The sequence below is a fragment of the Pseudopipra pipra genome, chromosome 16, assembly GCF_036250125.1.
Source record: "Pseudopipra pipra isolate bDixPip1 chromosome 16, bDixPip1.hap1, whole genome shotgun sequence".
Taxonomy (NCBI): Eukaryota; Metazoa; Chordata; class Aves; order Passeriformes; family Pipridae; genus Pseudopipra; species Pseudopipra pipra.
This window is the reverse complement of record NC_087564.1, coordinates 6,105,006-6,127,462: the sequence shown is the minus strand read 5'-3', so window position 1 is coordinate 6,127,462 and position 22,457 is coordinate 6,105,006. Positions and strand designations below refer to the sequence as shown.

The following is a 22,457-nucleotide window of genomic DNA, read 5'->3' as shown; positions in this document are numbered from 1 at the left end:
CAAATAAGTTGTGGCAGCTGGAGCAGGATGGTGGAAAGGAGGAGAAAAAAGCAGGAGAGCCATGGAGAGAGGGAGGAGGTACAGTAGCGTGGTGGAGCAAAGTATTGGTGGGGTGTGATGCGGGCTGGGAGGCAAGAACTGCTCAAAGGCCAGGTGGGTCTGGCACCACGACTGTGCTGGGTGAGTGGGAGATGGAGAAACAGGCACAAGGCTTTGGAATGGGTGAAGCCGAAGGGGTGATGGAACATCAGGGATGCCCAGATGGAGCCAACTTCTACAGAGCTTTTTTTGTGTATTTGGCTGCGGTCTGGAGCTTTTAGGGCTGCTTTTAGTGTGTGAGCTGCTGCTCCACATTCATTCCCCTGAGCCCCACGGCAGGGATTTCTGGTTGACAGCGTCTGCATCAAGGGAAAGGACAACACTCTGGGGTTTCCCGGGCTACCAGCCTTTCGCTGGGGGATGCTAATGCGGGCAGAGCGCTGGAGTTTGCCACTCCTGAGCCCCAAGCCTGGTGTTCTCGCCGCTCCCCCAGATCCGACACCCCCTCCCCCGATTGCCTGCGTCTGACTCATTCGCTGGTGCCTGTGCGAGAGCAGAGCGGGGCGGGAGGAGCGGGGGGGAAGAGCCTTCAAAGTAGCCGCGGCTGGTCTGGGTTTGACAAGGCGGCCGTTGAGCTGTGCCCCTGCCAGCGCAGGGCGGCGGTGCCGGGGGCGGCGGAGCGGAGCGGCCCCGGCGCGCACCCGCAGCGAGCGCCGCGCCCGCGGCCCCGGGCGGATCCCGCCGCTCCTCCGGGAACCGCCGCTGCCAGTTCCGAGGAGCTCAGAGCAGCGCGGGGGGCTCCGCGCCTGCCGTCCTGGGGAACTGCTGCGGCAGCATTGCGATTGCCCCTTTGAACAGCGAGTAAAAAAAAAAAGGGGGGGGGAAGAGAGAAAAGAGAGGAAAAAAAAAAAAGATGAAGACGCTTAAATGCCTCCTGCCAAAAGTAAAGAGCGAATCTCAGTTGCGATGGCTCTGCTAAAACTTGATCATGCGGGATTTCAAGCGATAAAGAAGGGCTGCCAGGCTGCTATTTACTGCGGCGGGAACAAGTTGCAGGATGAAATCCAGGCGCTGAGGGACCTATTTTCCACTTCATTGTTTGCGAAGGAATCTACTGAAATGACTTTGAGGATCTTTAAACTGGAACTATGTGGAGGGAGAATGCAGTAAGTATTGCCTTTCTGGGGAGCACCGGTACGAGCCGAGGAGTTGGGCAGGGGCGCGGAGGCTCCGAGAGGCGCGCAGGGATGTCAGCGGTGCTGGATCCCGCGGATCCGGGCTTGGCTCTTAGTTCCCAGCCGGCACCGAGGACCAGTTAGGGAATGCCGGCTGCCTTTGCCTGGCGCGCCAGCGTCCTACATTTAGCCGGGGCTGCTTGAAGAACTATCCTTATGCATATTTACTGGAAATAGTGAATGGAAATCAAAGCAATTGGGCTTCCCGTGGCGGGTTCAGCTAGAGTGTCTCCCTGGGTTTGTTTATGATAAATTGGGAATGAAGCTGTTCCGTTTCAAGAGCGAAAAGAGCTTTATCCCGCACCGCTTTAGCTGTGTTCCAGGTTATGCTCGTTTCGAACCTGACAAGAAGACTCCTGCCCTTGATCATGTGAATTAGTTTGCTTCTAGCTGCCCTTTCCAGGTCGGACGTCTCTTCCCTTAGAGCTCAAACCCATCTATTTCCCTTGGAAGCAGACGGGCAGTTGGGAGCCCAGGATTTTCCTGACCTGGATAGGGATGAGGGACGTTTCCCGGACGGCTGCGGGCTCTTAGCAAAGCGCTGAAATGTATTTCTAAGCGAAGGCGGAGAGGGGGGGAACTTTAGAGCGCAGTCACTTTATTTCTGTTCACATGAGGCTGAAGTATACGTTTCTTTCCCCCCTGTCACCCCCGCAACCTGACTAACGCCTTCTCCCCGTCTCTGTCCCGTTCCCCGTGTCCAGCCCCCCCTCGCCTGTCTCCCTGTGCGCGTAGCTGCCCTCCCGGGATGCGATGTCGCCCGCGGGCTGCGGCGGGGATCACGCGTGCGGCCGGCGGCGCGGAGGCCGCCCCTGAGCCCGGGCAGCGAGGGGCGCGACATGCCCGCGGTCGCGACATGCCCTGCACCGACAGCAGCACCGGCAGCGACACCTGCGGCCCCTCCGGCTCCTCCCGCCGCTCCGTCTCCTGAGGCGCTCGGTACGTGCGGCCGCGCCCGCCGGGGGGCGCCCGAGCGCCGCGGCGCGGGGAGCTGCGGGGGGGGGGGGTCTGTCGCGATAGTCGCGGCTCCCCCGGGACTGTCGGGAGGGACGCGAGGCGCTCGGGTTGGGTTTGCTGCGGCGGCGGGTGGGAGCCCGGCCCGCAGTGCCACAGCGCAGGGGCGCTGATGTGCGCGGGTAAGCGGTCTGTGGAGCGCTCGTCTCCTCGCCTGCCCCGAGAGGAGGGGATGGTGCTGCCAGCCCTTGTCTCGGTGCGCGTTTCGAGCAGCAGACGGCTCTGACTGATGATGGAGATGGGGCTGGCGGGATGAGAGGGGAGATGTGAGAAGTGCCACCCCTGATTGGACAGCCCCGCCAGTGTGTTCTGTGTGACGCTCCGCAACAAGCTTGGCTTTATGTGGCACAGGGACTCCCTTCTTGCAGCTTGCGGAGAGCCAGTTATGGGGGTGGAAATCCCTCGGGGCACAGAAACAGAGGGAGATCTTGCGGAGTCAGACCTGCTCTCCCTCTTCTCCCTCCTTCAGATAGTTCAGATCACCTCTGTGCCTCATCTCTCTCCCCATCCTACTCTGTCTATATTCAGCCCTCCACAGAGATTCAGTGAAGACATGAGGTAACCAGTGCAGTGATGCTCATTTATGGAACACCCTCCCCTTCAACACCAGGGACAACTTTGTGTCCGAGATCAGCAGTTCTGAGATGCTCAAGTCAATGCTGCATAAAAGGAGGGAGAAGAATTAAGATGGAATATTGTGCTTCTGAATCTGTTCCAGAAATGCAGTGTAGGCTTCCTTGAGCAGCAGTTGCCTAGGAGAGATCTTCAGAAATAAACCAGCATGATTTTTGGGATGCTGTGAGATGTATGGAATATGTGGAGTGGGGTTTCCAGCAGACTTCTGGCTCACTTGTCTCATTTTGAGCTAAAGTACCTCTCCCTGTTAGACCGTGACTAAATTTTAAATAGATGTTCAGGATGAAGGAGTATAGATTTCTGTTTTACCTGTTTTAGTGCAGCAAGGTTAAAGAGAAGGATGATAATTTTTTTTTTAATTGTCAGTAATTTTATATTTTATTGGCTATCCAGGAAGAATGTTAATGGATCTTTTCTCTGAACTTGTGCTACATTTTTTTGTAGCACTTTGCTTGTGGGAGACCAGCTGTAATACTGTCATTATCAAGCCAACTTTCTGAGGGGATACAAGAGGCTTAAACTGGAACTAAGGTGAAGAATGCATTATAAAAAGCTGCTAAAGTTTGCATTGTGCCCAGATGCTCTCTGTTTAAAACCTTCATTGGAGTTCTACAGTATATATTTCTTTCCTCTGTGTTTTTCTTATACAATGTGATCGCTTTTACAGGGGACAAAGCTGGCAAAGATGAGGAAAATTGGCTGTGCTCTCCTGGTACTCCAAGCTCTTCTGGCGCCTTTGGATCTTGTTCGTGGAGCAGAGAAAAATTATCCCATCCTGAACATTGCAGTGATTCTGGGAAGGACCAAGTACATAACAGAGAGAGATATCAGAGCTCTCTGGACCAGGGAAATGTCAGCAGACCTGACTGTTGATGTCAATGTAGTGCCCCTTCTTGTGAACCAGACTGACCCCAAGAGCATCATAACACATGTTTGTGACTTGATGTCAGGCACCAAGATCCATGGAGTGGTTTTTGGAGATGACACCGATCAGGAGGCAGTAGCTCAGATTTTGGATTTTATTTCATCTCAGACTTCTATTCCAATTCTTGGAATTCATGGCGGGGCCTCCATGATAATGGCAGATAAGGTAGGAAAAGTTATTACAAGCTTTTACTAGTCTAATATACTTCAGTGTGTTGGTCTCTATCATGAGTAATCAGTACAAGCAGTTCAAAAAAGATGTTTCTAATTATCTCTCTGTACTTCAAAAAAAGAAAAAAATATGCATAGCAGTATCCTTGTTGATTGCTCTTCACATACTTGGAAATACTTTGGGATTCATGCCTGAAACTCATCTTTTTGACACTATAAAAGCAACCCTAATGAAATTTTAGTCTCCAGCACATTAAATGATGGTCAGCCTAGAAATTTTAAGAGCAAATATGGCACATGGATGTAAAAAAACCCTCAAAATAGTAGGTTCATGAAATAATTTTACATCTTATCTCCAAAATCATAAACAGGTGTTCTGTGGTGCTTACAAGAAATAGCAAGCGATAGACCTGTATGTGTCTGACGACAACAGTAGTAACAGGACCATAATATTAAGCCAGACTTCAGTGATCCACTACAGTCTATAAATTAAGTAGTTTTGCACACTTGGACCAGCTCTTGTATTCCCTATATTTATTAAATTAGATTTTTGTTAATTGGGTGCTTCTACTTTCCTACTGTAGTCCATGCAAACCCATAAGGGGATTGCCTGAAATCTGGAGGTAATGACAGATTGTTTTGTTGGAAAACATCTCTTTATGTAATCTCTTGTGAGACTGGAACGACAGAAGTGACTCATGTCTCAAGTTCTTTAATGCTGTAACAATTTTGTGGAAATTCTTGCTGGCACTGCAGCACTGATGTTGTGTGGTGATCACAGCTGCTCCTGAAGCAGGTGCTTAGCACCAGGCAGGGCTGAGCTCTCTGGTGTGGATTGCTGAAAGTCAGAGGAGCTCCCACTGTGGTGTAAAATAGAGAGTTCAGGTGTGGGAAGTCACTGGTTTTCCAGTACATGAGGCTTTTCAATGTTAATCGCAATTTATTTCCTGATATTTCCATCCTTTAGGATTTCTTATTAATGGAATATTATTGCTTCTCATAAATGACTTTCAAATAGGAAAGAGCTCTCTGAATACATCTGAAAAGGAAGTGGACCAGACGTATTATTTTGTGACTTGAGGGAGAAAAAGAAGCAGGAAAGTGACAGTGATTAGTTGTGATTGAGGAATCAGCTTGGAACTTTGGAAACTCTTTACCTCTGGAAAAGACTTTTTTTTTCCACGGGGATAAGAGATCTGTTTCTCTTGGTATTTTGAATGGTCTTACTTTTAAAACTTATGTCATACAAGGAGAGGACAGTAAGTGCTGAATTACGGCAGAGATTCTGTAACAACGGCTTTGACATCTTGATTTATATAGAAAGATCATTACAGTCAATGCTACTGTCTTAGATACAATTGCAGTGACCAAGTTACAGAGGCAATTATTTCATGTGCTTTTAAATTACTGCACAGATTTACTTGTCTTTATAAAGCTGGGTTTATATATATTTTGGACTTCTATTGATACATATTTCGCTCACCTGTCTCTGTCAGTGTAAGAACACTTAAAGGTCTCAGCCAGTGCTGAATCAACTTCCCCACTCAGTAGCAGATGCAGGATGTTACTGATACAGATCTATTTTTTTACTTTTATATAGAAAATGAATAGGCTATCTTTATTTTCTGAGTGGGTTACTACTGTACTTATTGTAGGCTAATATTGTCATTAGCATATTGCCATCTTTGATTTCTAGGGATCATCACAGTTTGCTGATAAAACTTTTGTGATGAAATTTGGCTTCTAAGATTTCCACTTGGGAAATCAAAATTGCCTTTTGTTTGTTAAAACAATCTAACAGAGCTGTCTCCAGTAACTTGAACTGGCTGAAGGAATTGTTTGTTCATGTAACTGGAAATGCTTTAATTTTGAACTTAGCCTGTGCAATGTGCAATGTCTTGCAACTGGGTTTGGAACATCGCAGTAATGAGACTTGCATGTGTCACTCAATTAACCACTCATTTAGGAATGAATTCCTGGGAGCTGAAGGTGAAATTCTCTGTGCTGTCATAAAGGCAGGGGAGATGGAAGTCTGAAGGAAAGGGTCTGCAAATGTGAAGTCTTTCAAGTCAATGTCAGAATTTCAGCAGAAACAGATGAATGTTGGCTGAATTGTGAAGGTTATTAGTGTTTAAAGTGTTCTGTTTTGTCTCATGCATTGGGATGTGCAAAAAAAGGTGGTCCCACTCCTGCCTGTGAAAGCAGTTCTCTGACACTTTATTAAGGCCATTTCATTTCTATCCTTATCATATGTGTTCTGTGCCAGGTGGCTGTTATATGATGCTTAACTGTCCTAAGCTGAACTAAACTGAAGGCACAGATATGAGAATTCATCTCTAATGCTCTGTGCTGCTGAAGACTTTACTGCATGACTCAGAGGAGATAAGCTTGCCATATTCTCTATGGCTAATAAATACTATGTCAATGTGAATCTGGCGTGATGAGCCATGCCTTTAAAAAATAAGAAGTTTTCTAGGTTTCTAAAGATGAGAGATTCCCACATGTGGAGTTTGCAGTGATTAATGCAGGACATGCAGCTCTTGAAGCACCGAGTCCCTGGGCGAACACCTGCAGCGAGTGCTGTCTAGTCTAGACTGCCTCCTTGGCTGGCCCAGCTGGCTCCTCTCTGCTTCAGTTTGCTCAGAGTTTGCCTGCACCATCTGAGGAGAGACATTGCATGATTCAGACAATGAAAATAGGCATGTGAAGCCAACAAAACCAGAATGTTTTCTGAACCTGGCTGATCTGCTGTCACCTGACGTCAGTTGTCGAAGCCCTACCAACAAACCAATGTGGCACTCGAGGGTGTACAGCACCTACCCCATCCCAACTGTGCTGTACAGATACCCTTTGGACAGTGCCACATGCTCTGCCTCCAGCTGACTTTGTCACCTGCTGTTGGCAGGAACTCTCCTGCCAATGAACTGCTCCTTGGCTTTGGTCCCCAGTTCTGCCACAGACGTCAAACATATTCAGATGTGGGATAGTCTACTGAAACAAGATGAGAATTGTGTGGGGCATCTGTGCCAACCTGCTGTGCATCAGCATCCCTTGGAGGATGCTGAAAACAGGCTGGCTGTTTATTCATCTTGTATCTCTTGACATTTGAGAGATCTCAACACAAACAGTACTTAGGAACTGTTTTCTGACTTGAGTGTTTGGTTTCAAACACAGTTACCTCTGTTTCACCACACACTATAATTATAATGATAGCATTTGTCATACTTTTTGAAAACAGGACATTGTGGTTAGTTCTGTGTCAATAGGAGGAAAAAAAGCCCCTACATATTTTAAATATCCAGTATACAGGAATACTTGGTGTCCTTGAACCACACTGCTTTTGCCTATTGCGGAATTAAATCTTTCTAACTTCTCATTAGAAGTCTTTCTGAAAGACATAGCTTGAAGCATTTTATTGTTGTGGAAACACAGTTACAGTGCTAGTCAAAAGGCATTAAAGGTGAGGGTAATTTTCCAGAAGGGCTATTACGAAGTGATATTTTTTGGAACGGCTCTGGAAGTGTTATGCAAACTAAATAATTGCTTTTTGAAAAGATAAGTACTATATATTATTATATTATAATTCTAGAAGAGCAATGGAGGTTAGAGGGGATTGCTGTAGGTTTTCTAACCCAGCCCTGGCTCAGTGATGAGCTGACATGGAATTCAGATCTACTCGAGTTTTAAATATCTCCATGGATGTACATACACCACAGCCTTTCTGGGCAATCTGTTTCAGTACTTAACCTTTCTCACCATGCAAATATTTTCATTTTATCTCATTAGAATTTCCCTTGATACCACAGGCTCTTGTTCTTTTGCTGTGAGTCTGAGTCCAGCTCTCTCAGTGTAGTTGTAGGCTGCAATTACACCACTCCTTACCCGTCGCTTTCCAGGTGGAAAAGAGTTCTCTTGGCCCTTTCTTGCACCTCTAGACCTCTGGACTTGCTTGGATATATTGATGTCTTGTGTGGGGGGACCAAAACGGGACAAAGGACTGCAGATATGGCCTCAGGAGTACGGGAGAGGGGAGTAGTCCCTCCCCTGGAGCAGCTGTGCTCCTGCTAACGCAGCCTGGTTAGGCTCTGCTGCCGGAAGGGTGCACTGCTGACTCATGTTCAGCCCGTGTTGGGCCCCCCCATGTTCTATTATATTTAATAAAAAAAACCTCTAACTGTGAATAAGCAGTGGGGGGAACTGCACTTTTAAATCTTGTTCGTTCAGGTACTTTACTGAAATACTTGCAGATGTTTGCATTACGTGTTTTTTTCAGCTCATTTATAGGTATGGCTTGGGGTTGCTCTGTTTTTCCTCATTCCTGAGATGCAAAAACTGTGCTGCACTTGTGCAAAACAGAGCTCTGAGCCCAGCCTTGTAACTGTGACCAGAGCCGGACTCCTGGCTCTGGTACTGGGCATTTATGCTCCCTTATCCTTGCGTGACTTTGTCCACTGCTCCTAAAGTTCCTCCACAAATCTTACACCTTCTTTGCCAATAGCACAGTGACCATCTAAAAACCCAAATGGGTTCAAAACTCACACTTTACATTTGCAGTGTGCATAGGTGTGCTTCAATTCTTATGCTTTCAAAACTGTTGTGATGAATGGCAGGGGGTGTGTGTGTGTGGTGGTGGATTTGTTTTTTATTGTGGAATCTTTTCTGGAGGTCATACTTGATGGAATGTGCTCATCAATTCCCACATCTTCCATATGTGTTGTGTATAGATTTCTGTCCAGCTCATTTAGTTGGCTTGTAAGAGCAGTTCTGTATTTTTTCTTATAGAAAGTCCTTAAATTTATGGTTTTCTATAATAACTTCTCATTCCTGCCCTTCCTGATAACTGATATTAGCATGTGGATGGCACTGTACTTCTGAGCATGATACTGAGTTTGGCTTTGTTACTGCCAAAGACTGGATGATTGCACTGTAGGTTGAGAAATACTTTAGTGCAAAAATACCAGTATTCATGTAACTGGTGTTTCAGGTCTAGAAGTGGGAGCTTGCACTATTCTGTTGCACACAATACTTCCAGATTCTGACTCATTTAAAGAAGCAATTGAGTTTGATTTTCTTCCCCTCTAACTGTACTATTGCCTCTATGGGAAGAATAACTTTCAGATATTCTAATTTTTATTTTGAGCTGCAGTAAAAATGTAGCATTGACCTCCCTGTAAATCTGTGTTTACTTTCCCATGTCCATTCAAGTCAATCTGTATGTACTTTTTAAGAAGATTCTTGTACATCCTTAAAGATTTTTAGAACCAGAATGTAATCTGCAGTTGTACCTTTTACACACACACGTAATAACCACTGGTATTAAATGGTTAAAAGTCTGCTTGAGATCTGTCTTGCCAGGTGAATGAAGTGAGTAGATGTAATGTCTTGTGGGTTTTTTTCATTAGAGGCAGTTCTGTGTGAGGTGTTTGGATGGAGCCTGCTTGTTAGCCATTGCTTTTCCTGAACTGGCATCTCTAGGAGGAAGCAAAGCTCCAGCAGCTGCTGCATTTGCTGCCTTTGGTTGGATCTTGGAGCTCAGAGGAGCATTATATTAATGATGTGAGCCTTGCTTTCCTGCTCTTTCTCCCACTCTATTTCCTAAAGGATTTTCCTAGCTACTTCTGAGACGATTATATTATTCCTCATTCTCTTATCCACACGAATTTTCCCCTCTTCATTTAGCACAGGAGAGCACGGAGGACTTTCTGGAATACTGGGAGAATAGACTTGAACTCTCATGGAGCTGGAGGGAGGGATATTTAGTTTAATTCTCCTCAGTAGAAGGTAGTTTTGAAAAGATTAGGAATTTCTGTAACTAATAAGCAGATTGTAGGAAATGGAAGTCTTCTGGAGTTTACTTGATTTTTCATGTAGTTTAGGTGTAGGTAAATTCCTATTTTTTGCTAGAGTTGACAGTTTCAGCTGAGCCCAGAGTGGATTCCTCTAAACCACTCTTATTTAAGAGAGGAGTGCTTGGCTTCACTTGCATTTTAGTTCTTTACACTAAGCAATATCTCTTCATCTCAAAGGCACTGTTTTCTTTCTCTTCAAACTGTTCTTACAGTTCTAGAAAATAGAAATCCATAAACGCCTTTGTTTTGAGCAACAACATTTTAAAACCCACTAGCAAGTCATTGCTGTAGATCATCCATGCAGTCTCTCCAAACTATTGCCTGCCTATAGGTAATTATAACACAGCAGACTCCTGAGCTGTGAAAGTAGGACACCAGACCTTCAGCATAATTTTCTGCTTGCAGATATTCCTGGCGGCATCTTTGGAATTTGTTTTCCCAAGGACATTCTCAAATACAAAATTCAAAATTATTCCCTTTAAGCTACAAAATAATCATAGACTATTACAAAACACATAGGACATTTCTGGCAATCCGAATGTATCCAGAGAACTTACCTGGAAACATAAAATAATGCAGTGAACAGAAGAGAAGGGCCTTTATATAATGTCAAACACATTTCATGTTTCATCTATTAATTATTTTTTAAAGTATTTCTCTAACTTTTTTGGTCTTGCTTGGAAGAATGTGGGGTAGATCTGCCTGCATTGGTACAAAGGGCTTTGTACAGATGAACAGAAACTTTGCAGTCTGTGGCTGGTTTTATTTTTTACAAATCTGTGGTCATCTGCTTTGCATGTACTCTTTTCTTCCCTTCTTCCCTCCTCCCTCTTCCTCCTCTGCCTTCATTCTTCCCTGGAGCTATGAAGTTGTGTGGATTTTACTGAGGGAGCCCAGCCTGGATTGTCACCACGCCATCTGTCACCATATTGTTTGCTTAAATCCTTGAGATATTTTCTTCTGTGCTTCACTGCAATAAATACATAAAGCTGCAGCAGCATCATTGGCTATTTATATTAGATTTAGACTTAATGTCCTTAGGAGAAAACCCCCGTGGTTGTATTTGAGGTGCATAAGCTACAGGCAGGGTGTAAAACTGGGCATGGCTTAATGCTGAGTGCAGAGCTCTGGTTACACAGTGTGTTTTCACCCTCCACCCAAGGGCCCCTCTGCCTTCTCAAGATGAATGCCCAGCTGGGGGTCTCATGGCCCTGGAGAGGCAATACTGCTCAGGGATTATGCTCTGGTTCTCCCCATTCTTCCTAGGGAAAGATTTTGTGCTCTTCCGTAAATGCAGGATGTATCTTCCTCTGTCCTGAGACTTGATATATGGGTCAGGGAAAAGCAGAGACTTGCAGGCTGTGTGAAACTAGAGCTGGAAATAAGATTGGTTAGAAGGGGAAATGTTTTGGAGAGAAATTGAAGAGTGAAGAAGATATATTATACTATATATGTAGTATAAACCCCATAAATATATGTATTCTATAATATATTATACTATATATGTACTATAAAAGCTGAACAACCAACAGGAAAACCATCTTGTTTCCTAATATGCAAACATGATATTCCAAGTTGCAGATGGAGGTTGCTTGGTGTCCAGCAGCTGTAAATTTGTAGTATGCAGTTAATGTTATCTCACCTTTCCCAAAAGCAATTTCCCCTGTATTTTCCACACATGTGAAGTGTAAGTGTCTGGAAGGAGGAGGTGGTTCTGCCTTTCAGCTTGAAAATTGTGTATCCCTTGATCTGAGTTTTGGTTAAGCTCTCTTGGAGGTGCTTCATTACCAGATGACTTCTCAGTCAGTGTTTTAGGCTTCCTCTCTCCATCATAGGTTTGGGACAGTAATTTCCTTTTAGGCTTTTAATGCAGCTAGGCTGGACTGTTTCCTTGTCACAAGTTACTTGCTGCAGCACGACTGAGAACACCAATGCTGGTCTTGCTCCATGGCCTCTGCTCAGTGTTTGTTCCTATTTATAGCCTGCCTTTTGTACATCTTGGAGCAAGGTATTTCTATACACACCTTTCATTCAAAGGGTTGTTGTGTTGGAGGCTGCCTATATTTTCCTTTTGTTTCCTTTTCTTGACAATTTTTTTTTTTTTAATGTCCTAACTTTTGGTTCAAGATTTCTGCCAGTAAGTTGATTGATACAAAGTTTTGTCTATTTGTGCTGTCCAGCTTGCCTCTCCCTATGACTAGAACTAGCACTAGGACTGCTTTGTTTTCACTACATTGATTTTGTGTCTAGTGGAGACACTGCATATGTGGAACCACTGTGAAAGAACAGGGATTTTACAGCCACTTTTCAGCTTGACACAACTTACAATACAATTAGGAATGACAGTTATAATTGAATAAAGAGAAAATAGAATTAAGGTGATCTAAGTTGCTTTTAGGAGTTACAGAAATATATAATTACCAGATAAATTGCATGTTACTTTTTGCGTGCGAGGCTAATTAAGAATTCTGAGTAAATTGTGATTGGCAGAGGCATCAAAGCTGTATGAAGCACCTAATTGGGATGAAAAGGCTTGTGAATTGATAATAAGAAAACAGATGCAAAAACTTTGAGAAGTGTCTGTGTTCTAGTCAAGTACCACTTAGGATGCCACCCCCTCCTCTCCTTTCTCTATCTGCATTTTAGCTGCTGTTGTCTGCAAAAAGGCTGATATTTCCTGTTGTGGGATCTGGGTTCTGGAGAAAGAGGTTTGCTTAGCATGCAAAACTTTAAGCTCTATCCCTTAACAATGTAACAGTGAACTGGTACAGAAGTTGTAAAAAGAAAAATTTGCCTTCTTCACCTGTTCCTCGTCTGCCTTTTCCTTACCCAGTCCATTCTCTGTGCAAACCTCTTTCACCCAACAGCTGTTCCCAAACACCCTCCTCTGCTGTCCCCACCTGCACCCCATCTATTTGCTGTTCTGCTTTATACTTGACTGTCACTTTAGAGTTAGGGTGGTTTTTCCCCCCCTTTTATTACTTTCACTCCTAGCAGAAGCAAGAGTGGGTAGGAGAGAATACACCTCTCTGCCTAAAATTATGTACCCCTGAATATTAGAAGTATTGGGACTCTTTCAGTGTACACAGAGCACAGATGAGAGCTGGGCTAAAATATGATTAACTGGAGCAAATTAAAATTCTCTGGATCTCAAGAATAAAGTAAAAAACTGTTACGAATTTAAGCCAAACCTGTTTCTATTTAATGAGCAGAAAATAGAGAAAGGTATAGAAATTGAACCAGATGAGGTAGGGTAATGTTGGTAGAGAGCTGAAGTGGTAGTAAACCAGGAACAAAAATTGCTGATGAACTGATCTTTGTGAAGAAAGTAGCATTAGAAAACCAGAAAATTATTTAAAACTCTGAACAGTTTTTACAGATTTTGTGCAATTCTTCTTCAGTCCTTTCATTCCTTCTGCATTCATTGAGTAGCTTTACATACTTGTACAGAGGGACATTTGCTTTTCCTGGTGCAATGTTGAGAGTCTGGGCTGTTGAGTATCTGAAAATTATTGTATCAGAATGTCTACTTGTATCCATTCTAGTGTAATTTAAAATTTCCCTACTGCTTTTACTTTTTCCTTTATAACCTCTGGGACAGGATCAGTCTATAGGCTTTCCTAAATATAAAATACTCCCTTTTTTTGCTTTGCAGTTGGCTGGCTACTGATGTCATTCTATTTAAACATCAATTTCTATAGCAAATGGAAAGATTTTTTTTTTAAATAATTATTTCATTTGTAGTAATAGATGTTCTCTTTTCTACCTGTGTATGAATGTTCACTCAGATGAGGTGCCTTGTGGACATGCCTACTAACTTGCACTTTTTAGGAAGTGGGATCTGAAAAAAATACTCATAATTCCCTTTTTATAACTTATTTTCAATTCAATTTTTCTGAATTTCACATCTCCTATTAAAGCCTTTAGAATACTTGGGGGCAGGACAGACTGTCAGGTAAGAGATGTGAAAGCAAATTCCCACAGAGTTAGTTGCTGATTCTGCAGTCCCCTCTGTATATGAATGTGTTTTGCTGTTGTTTTAAAAATACTATTCTGAGTCTCATGTTCACTGGCAGTTACTACTAAAATTGTAATTATGTGCACTGAGCACAGTTCTGGATCATGAATTACATAAATGCTGATGTTGTCTAAATGACTGGTTGTGTCAGGAGGCTGAAAGTGAGGAGTGTCTTCAGAGAACAGAGCACAGGGAAGAGCCAGACAAGGATGGCTGCAGCTCTTTGCAGGGTGAGCTCACCTGTGGAAGAAAAACACAAGTTTGCATGATCCCCTCCCCACTTCAGATGGTCTAAAGTAAAAAAAAGATCTTCACAGCCATTTCTAGATATACTCATCCTGTCATTGCTACCAGTCTTAACAGTTTTAAAAGTAGCATCACAAATTTTCTACCCTTTCTCAGGATACAGGGCTTAGGCTACAACCTCTTGCTTTCCTGTTGTTCTTAACTATCCACCACTATTTTATAGCATAAGAGTAGCTGGAATATTTCCAATGATCAGTGAAAAAATGACATTAAATAGAAAATTCTCACATTTTAACATCCTGAACAGTTGCTCAGAAGCTTCTCACTATATACAGATATTTTCCAATTCCCAGTTTCTCATAAAAACACATTCTCTGAATAAAAATTTAAATGAACCTGTGGGAAATTTATATGGAGCCAGCTGTCACCTGCAGCATGTGTGCCTTTAATGGTCACTGAAAGCCTTACTAATCATTTTTGTGTGCTTGTTTAAGTTGTTTTCTTTCTGGTTCCCTGTATGGAATGACAGCTGGCTGGAGAGGAGCTAGTTTGTGATTTACCTTTTTCACACTGTGAGGTAGAGATCTTAAAATAGTGAAATATTTCAGCCAGTAATAAAATGTAACAGCCCAGCTCAGTAATCCTTAGTCCAGTGTAGGACCTATTGATTTGTTAAGCTGCAGTGGAGACCTCAGTGGGCACTGCCAGCAAGCAGTGGAAAACTTAAGCCCAAATAAGAATGAACTTTGCTCATTTCCCACATTCCACTGCATTTTTTTTCTTACCGTATAAAGTAGGTTATAGTCATGCCAAGCCTTAGTTTTAAATAAGTTGTGGAGGGAGAAAAACTCTCTAGGTCAGCAAAGCATTTCCAGAAGGTGAGGAGCATAATTCCATTGGGAAAAGATACCATCCAGCTCATATACAAGTGCACACAGAAAGCAAAAATCCTGCTTGAGTGATCCTGGCTGCGGTGTGATTGATTCCACTGTGAAGTAAAGGACCAAGAGCAAGTGCAAAGTAAGCAAACACTTTAAATAATTAGTCCTTTAGCGCTTGCTTAATTGCTTTTCCTGAAGATCCGAATGCTGTGATGAAAAGAGACAATGGAGGGGGTTTTGCCTTTCTAATTAGGGGTTTAGTATGTTCTTTACATAACAGGGATAAAGATGCAGACAGCCTCTTAATATCTGAGGTGGAAAGGCCAAGCAGTGCGTTAGACTTAAGGCATCTTCTGCTTAGAAGAGCAATCTCTGGTTAAAGGAATGATTTGGTACATTAAGGACTGTAATAGCATTTGGGGTGTCCTTTTAAATGATGTTCTGGATTGTCGGTGAAATACCTTGTTGACAAGCTAGCTGGTTTTATTTAAACTTCATTTTGATAATTAGATTTTTGTCTTACCAGGTCATTTCGAGGTTTCATTTGCATATTCCACCCAGTCAAAAATTCTGTTATTAAAACAGCTTTTCTAACTCAGTTCAGATGGTGGAATATTTTCCTTCTTAACAAGCATTCTAGTTTGTATAAAAAAACCCCAAATTCTCCCTCCCTTACTTTCTTTTAAAATCAAGTATGTAAAGTAAGGCTGACTCCCTATTGAGCTGGTTTAATCATTTGTTTTTCCATCTGCAGAGAGCCAGTTCCCAAGTAACTTCAAAGAGCCTTGCCTGAGTAAAAGCTTCCAGCTTTGGAGCAACAAAGATTACAGAAATATGCTTATGCAACAGCTTGAAACCTCTGGCTATCCTGACATGGAGAATACAATTGAATTCTGTTACTATAAACCTTTAAATATTTGTAAGGGAGAGTTTTGCTGCCCCTTTGCTTTTTGCCTCCTGAGGTGATGGCACAGTGTGATGGGTGACGTGAGTGCACAGACATGGCATTTGTGGGCTCAAGGGGAGCACTGGTGTTTGGGTCTTGATCTCCATCAAAGAAAACTATCACGTAACTCCATCAAAAAACCAGCCATAAACTTCAGCCTTGGTGTCAATTGTTCTATAGACAAGCCTGAAGACTTGCAGCAGCAAATACACCCTATTTCTCATATTTTAGATTTGTGCAGGCTTTAATCAAGTGATGAAGAAGCTTCAAGTGAAATGGCTCCTGGGAGAGGGGGAACTTCATGTTTAAAATTGTGTTGTGTTATCTCTCAGCTTGCTAAAAATAAAAACAATCCCCTGCCCAGTACAGATAAATAGATATGAGATGCATATTTTATATCTAATAGGTAAGGCATGTATCTAATAGGTAAGGCAGTAACAAATAAAAAGAAGATAAAATTGCCATTAGACCGTTTGTGAAAATCTGTTTCATAGAAAGGGTAATGTAAGTAATTATCTGTTTCTGTGGCCTTCCTAACTAGACACTGTCCCTTATTCATGGCATTTCAGTCCAGTGCTTGTCGTCATAATTTGGAGAAAAGCTGATTTTTTTTTTAAACCTGCCTCCCCTCCATCCCACCCCCCCAGTGAAAATTGGCGTGTCTGGGATTTGTCCAAAATTAATTTCCTGTGGAGAAAAGTTATGAGTTTGGTCTCAGTACAATGACTCTTCTGGATTATAATATCTGTCAGTAGAAATGCACTACTTTGGTTTTAACTGAAGCTATTTCAGATCTTAATTTTTGGCTTAATCGAATCCTTACCACAGGCAAATCTAATTCTGGCATACTATTTCAATTGCACAGACTTTCATTTCTGACTAAGGATTGGAAGGATTAACCCAGATTTTAGCAGTTCTCTCCATGACTGGGTGGATAGGATTAAAATCTCTGTGCTGCTCACAGTGGCTGTTTATTCCAGGTTTTGATTATTAGTTATGTCTGTTGGCCAGAAAGGGAAAATTTCTGAGAATAAGAATACAGATAATTGGGTAAAACAAGGATGGCATTGAGTTTAACAGGACCCAGTTGTATCTTGCTAAGAACTGGTTGCATGCAACACCTGTTTGTGGTGCAGAAGCTGGCAGTGTATGCCTGCATTTTGTTTCTGTCAATGGTGCTGTTAGAGACAATTTTGCTTCACTATAGGGGAAATGCAAAAATTTCTGGAATATTGTCTGCAGTTAGTCTCCCACGTTCTGAAAAGCCCTGGCTAATCCTGTAATGGGCTTAGAAATTAGTGACTCCAGTGGGCAGGGAGTGAAAGTCTCACCTGCAGGAGGTGAGGTGGGCTGGTGTTGTTTAATCCACTAAAAATGAGCCTGGGAGGGGGATATGGGAGCTGGATACAGGATGAAGAAAAACTGATTGAACAACATCAAATGAGTCAACAGAGGACTCAAACTAAGGTGGGCATAATTTAGGTGAGAAACTGAAAGTAGTCTGTAGTATTTAGAAGGAAAATGAAGAAGTTCAGTAATAGCAAGAAGCCAGCTGGTGTTATGATGGAAGCTGGTCAAGGAAGAAGGATGAGGACTTGCAGCACGAAGTTCTTTCTACTTCTGCATTCTTTACAGTTCCAAAAACCTTCAGGTAGCCATATAATGCTATAATGACATTGCCTGCAAATCTAGCCAGGCTTATATAAATGTTAGATTTGGCAAAGATGAAGTGGGATGAGTAGAATTCTGATGTACTGCTTATCAGACGTTCAAGGACTGTGATTATCAGCCTTGGAAAGACAGACTGGCCTTGGGATTCTTGTAGGAATATAGAGAGCTCTGTTCTTAGAGTTTTTAAAGCCTCATCTCCTAGTAAAGGATATACTTATATTTCCTGGGGAAATGTGAATTTTACCTTTTTATTTGAAGTAGGAGAGTTTGACTATTCTTTGGGTATTTCTGCCTTTCTGTATTTTATTTTTTTTGTGCCTCAGGCAGCATCAGAATTCTCAAGAGAGGTGATGAAGACATGCTCTCCACTTGGAAAAATAGTTCTGTTTTCTTGTCATCCTGTTTTATTAGGGAAAAAGAGGATCCATTAACAGCCAGGGAGCCCCATGGTTGGAAGGCTGTAGTATCCAAAACAGTGAGACCCCTGTGAGTTCTGTGGTCCAGTCTCACTGTGATCTGCCTGTCAAACCTGCTGTACAGTGGTTTATGTGACACAAATTTGTGGGCAGTCTGGGTTGCAATTGCAGCTGGACACCCAAAACATTACAGCCTTTTAATGTCTGTACTTGACATCCATTGCCATTTTCTGGTGGTGTTTCTGTGTCTGTAAATAATCAGGTATTCTAGCCCACCCAAGTGTCTTTGACACTGAGAATTGACTTGGTGAATATTATGATTCTCATTCAAAACTTTGGTTCATAGACTAAAATCCATTAGTTCTTTCTTGTGTTCTGGAGAAAGGGTTTCTAGTGAGTGCCATGACACACAGGGGGTGTAGTGAGCTAATATGTACATAGTGAATATAGCAAGGTAATGTTAATCTGATTATTGTACGTAACCAGGTCAAGGAACTAGCAATTGCTGCATAAGTACAATATTTTCTTTCTAATGAGGGAGAAAAGCTGATGGAATGGTGTCTGTGAAGAGATGAAGAACCATGTTTCTTTCTATCTGGGGAAGGATGTTTAAAAAAGCCCCATACTTGTATAAATGTACAAATAAGTGTTTCCCTGGATTTCAGGGACTAATAGCTTCATTTCAGGGTCCTGGTCCCAGTCTCTTGTCTCCCCACACTTTGTTGGTCTTACTTCACTCCCGAGATTGTATCTGGAGCAAATTTTTTCCCTCCAGATGGAGACCTGAGCAGGAAAGGTAGGTCAGGTTGCTGTGGGGTGTGCTCCTTGCAGGTGGTGTGTGGAGCAGCACATCTGCTCCCACAGGCACAAAGGGAAGCACCAGCCCTGGACCTGGACACCAGCAGCTGCCCTGTGCCTCAAGAGCAGCAGCAATGCAGATTGTGGCACTTTTCTATCTGTGGATGATTTTAGCTGTGAGGAAGAGTTTCAAAAACTCAGTGAGACAGAGAATAAGACCAAGAGATATTGATAAATATCCCTCTAAATGCTGAAAATCTCTCCCTGTGTACAGTGTTGTTCTTCTCTGCTGTCCTGAGGAAGGGATGATTTCAGGTGTCTGCTCACAGAGCTTGCAGAGCCTTCAGCTGTGAAGGGTTCTTTAGAGCCAACATACTTCATCTGGCCTTCTTGAGCAATTGGAAGTGAATGTTACTATCACTGAGAATTTGATTTTATTATTGAATAGCTCTTAAAGGCTACAGAAGGTAATGTTTTCCAGAATCCATAATTTTTGTGCAGATTCCAGCTGGGTAAGGATGTATTCTCAGTACCCAAGAGAGGCTGTGCTTCAAGGGCAGAATGTGATATACAGCAAAACATTAGCAAACAAGTCTGTGAAACTTTAGTTATGCTGCATTATTTTTTGCCATTCTGTGTGGCTGTGTTTAAAGAACTGGAATGGTGTCCTTGCAGGAATGGAATATTCTTTCTAAAATACTTGAATGAAGCAGGCAAAATCTTTTTACTAATAATTTGCTGTGGCTGGACAGGAAGGTTCAAATGATGTGCTAATTAATGCTACATACGGTCTGCAACACCTGGTTAGAGCTGTTTGTAATATTTTTTTTCTCCAAAAAAGATTGAACAGCAAATTGGATAAAATTTTGTTTCAAAGTGACCAAACCTGCTTCTTCCCTGAAGCAATTCAGACTTCTTCCAGACTTCATTAGTACTGGAATTCTAATCTGTTTAGCTCGTACAGCTGTTTCATTTTCAAGGACCTGGAGAGGCCAATTATTTGGTTAAAAAGTGCTTATTAATGACAATATGTGACCATGGAGAAAGAAAAGGCCAGTGCAGATGTAAAAATAAAATAAAAAGTCTAAGGCTCTCCTAGCTGTGCTTTTGGGAAAGAAGAAAAAATTCAAAGCAGCATCCTTGGTTTTAGTGTTGTTTTGAGTGTTTGTGTGATGACCCCTGTGTGTTGCAATGGGAGTGAGGTTAAAAGGATACATCTCAGTTTGAAAAATAAAACAGATGCATGTTCTGTTTCTCTGTGCTCATGTCATTAAATAAGGGGGTGTGAAGTGCTGGAAAAAGGTAGTGTAGTTTTGTGAATCCCTTGCCAGGCAGCAGTTTCTTTTTGAAGTACATGGCTTAAGCTCTGAGGTAGCAAAGGATTGTCACTCAGTGTTTCTGTTTTCACTGATGTGCAGAGTCACGAAACAGAGTTGTGTCACAGCCAGAACTCCTGGAACTGCTTCCGTGTACATCAACAAAGCCAAAACCAGTTTTGGTGTGGTTTTCTCCTCTTGTTTCTTTTATCAGCCAGGGTTTTGCTTTTTGATTTTTGGGAGGACCACCATCTATTTGCAGCTTTATGGTCTTCATATCGTGTACCTTGATTCCCCTCAACCCTTCCCGTCCTGCCACTCTCTCTGTTCTAGTCCTACTTTGATGGGAGAGCTTTGGAAAGGTATTCTGAGTTAAAGTTGTCTCTTACATTCCTTTGCTCTTTTGCTGCATCTGATCTAGTCTGACTGGCACACAGAAGCCCTCAGGGCCTCAGATAAGTTGCCTGTGGTCTGCCTCTGCTAAAAGTGAGAGTTGGCCTCCTGCCTCATTTCATTGGAAGTGCCTTGGAATGGCAGCTGTGCTTTGTCTGCTGTTTTGGACAGAAAACTTGCAGAATTTGCCCCGTGTTTTTTCCAAAGTGAGGATCAACATGCTGCAAAGAGAACAAAACAGTAAGAAACATCTATCTAGCAAGTCAGCAAATGAGAAGTAACATTTATCTAGCGAGTCAGCAAGTGAGCAGTGTAATCTCTTAAGTTCAATGGTGCTTTTGAAAACACCTCCATACGTTCATAGTTGCTGGTTTTAGTCCAAGTTAAACACGAGCTCGGTGTCAGACCCTGATTTGCAAACTTGACTGTTCCCTGAGTAAGCCTGGAAGTTTATAAATACCTAAGTGGCCAAATGGACATGCAGGTAAATTTGTAATCCTCAAGGCTTTAAGTACATTACAAAGGCAGATACTGGTGTGTAAATAGTTGCTCAGCTATGAACAACTGATAAAAGTGTTGCCTTCTGTCGTGTCATCCTCTGATGTATTTATTTTCTGTTTTTAAGAGGTGATTAACTGTTAAGTGATAAATTTGCTCAAAAAGTGGTGCTGGTAATGAAGTATTTCTCTGAAGAGGAGGGGTTTGAAAGGTTGCAGACATGACTCTGAGAAAGGTATGAGGGGCAGGTTCCTTTTAACCTTCTGGGGTACCAAGAGCTCTGAAGGTCAGGCTTGCGCTTTGTCCAAGGGGTGGTAAATCTGCTTTCCTAAACTTCTTCTGTGGTTTGGGAATTGCAGCAGTTTTTCCTTTATTGTAATTTCAGGCATGAACTGTGCTGTAGTGTTACCTTATTCCATGTACTCTCTGCTCATACACAATTTTTGTGTATATTGGTAATGTTCTAGGGCTGAAACAGTTCACATTAGCAGACACCCAGATTTGGAAGAAGAGACTTGCCAAAGTGTTATGACAGAATGAAGCAGAGGATCCTATTATTCATGCTGTCTGAAAACTGATTTCTGTCAGTTTTATGATTTTAGTCGTTTTAGGGGATGGGGGGAAAAAAAATCAACGACCTAACATACTTTCTCATCTTGGCACTTACCAACTTTTCCTGTTTTCTCCAAGTAAGTCCAGGGAGCACAGTCTCTTCTTGGCTTTACTAGATATATGAAGATCTGTATTTTCCTCTGGCATTTAGAACACCTGCCATGTTGATTAAAATCTCACTAATCTGGTTCTTTTGGGAACTGCCCTGATGAAGTTTTAAGTGATGAACTGTGAACTGCCTGCCACTGCAAAAAGACTGTCAGGTAAATAAGCTGAAAATCCCAACTGAGAACCAGTGCCCTAATAGGATACCGTGCTGGAATATTAGTTTTGCATTCCCAAGTATTCCCAGTAGACATGTAATCCACTGGCTGCTCAAGTAACTCGATTTTCATGTCTGAATCATCGGTATGGCAACAAGTACCTGTGAAATAACATGTGGGTAATGAAGTGCTCTCCTCCTCCAATGTTTGGTTGGGCTTTTCATTGTGGGCAAAGCACCTTTGATTACTGGAAAGGACAAGCAAAACAGTGAACCAAACTAGCATTTGTCTCTCCTTAGCTTAATTTACTGTGTACACAGTTGTGCTCTTCAATGGGAATCTTTAGTCAGTTGATTCCCTGATTTATATCAGTTGTATGTGCTTTGAGAAGAAACCTAGAAAACTTGCTTTTTTTCCTTGCTAGGGAGGATAATTGAGCTGAGATATTTGCTGAAACATATTGAAATGATACCAGTATTGGTGTAAGGTATTTAGCAAGTGTTAGCATGCTATTCTGTGGAAGAACTCCTG

At 42.6% G+C, this 22,457-nt stretch overlaps 1 protein-coding gene across 2 annotated transcripts in view; it reads left to right on the top strand.

Moving 5' to 3' along the window:
* Nucleotides 1-307: 307 nt before the first annotated feature.
* The window catches only part of GRIN2A (glutamate ionotropic receptor NMDA type subunit 2A), a 173,304-nt gene continuing 151,154 nt past the window's right edge, over nucleotides 308-22,457 (top strand). Inside the window, exons 1-3 of one of the 2 annotated variants that reach the window (XM_064672798.1) lie at nucleotides 308-1,205; nucleotides 1,979-2,213; nucleotides 3,592-4,014. In XM_064672798.1, coding sequence (XP_064528868.1) covers nucleotides 3,610-4,014 — 405 coding nt within the window. In that variant the 5' untranslated portion in view covers nucleotides 308-1,205; nucleotides 1,979-2,213; nucleotides 3,592-3,609. The remainder of the gene's footprint in view (nucleotides 1,206-1,978; nucleotides 2,214-3,591; nucleotides 4,015-22,457) is intronic. The other variant, XM_064672797.1, reaches the window with a different exon arrangement.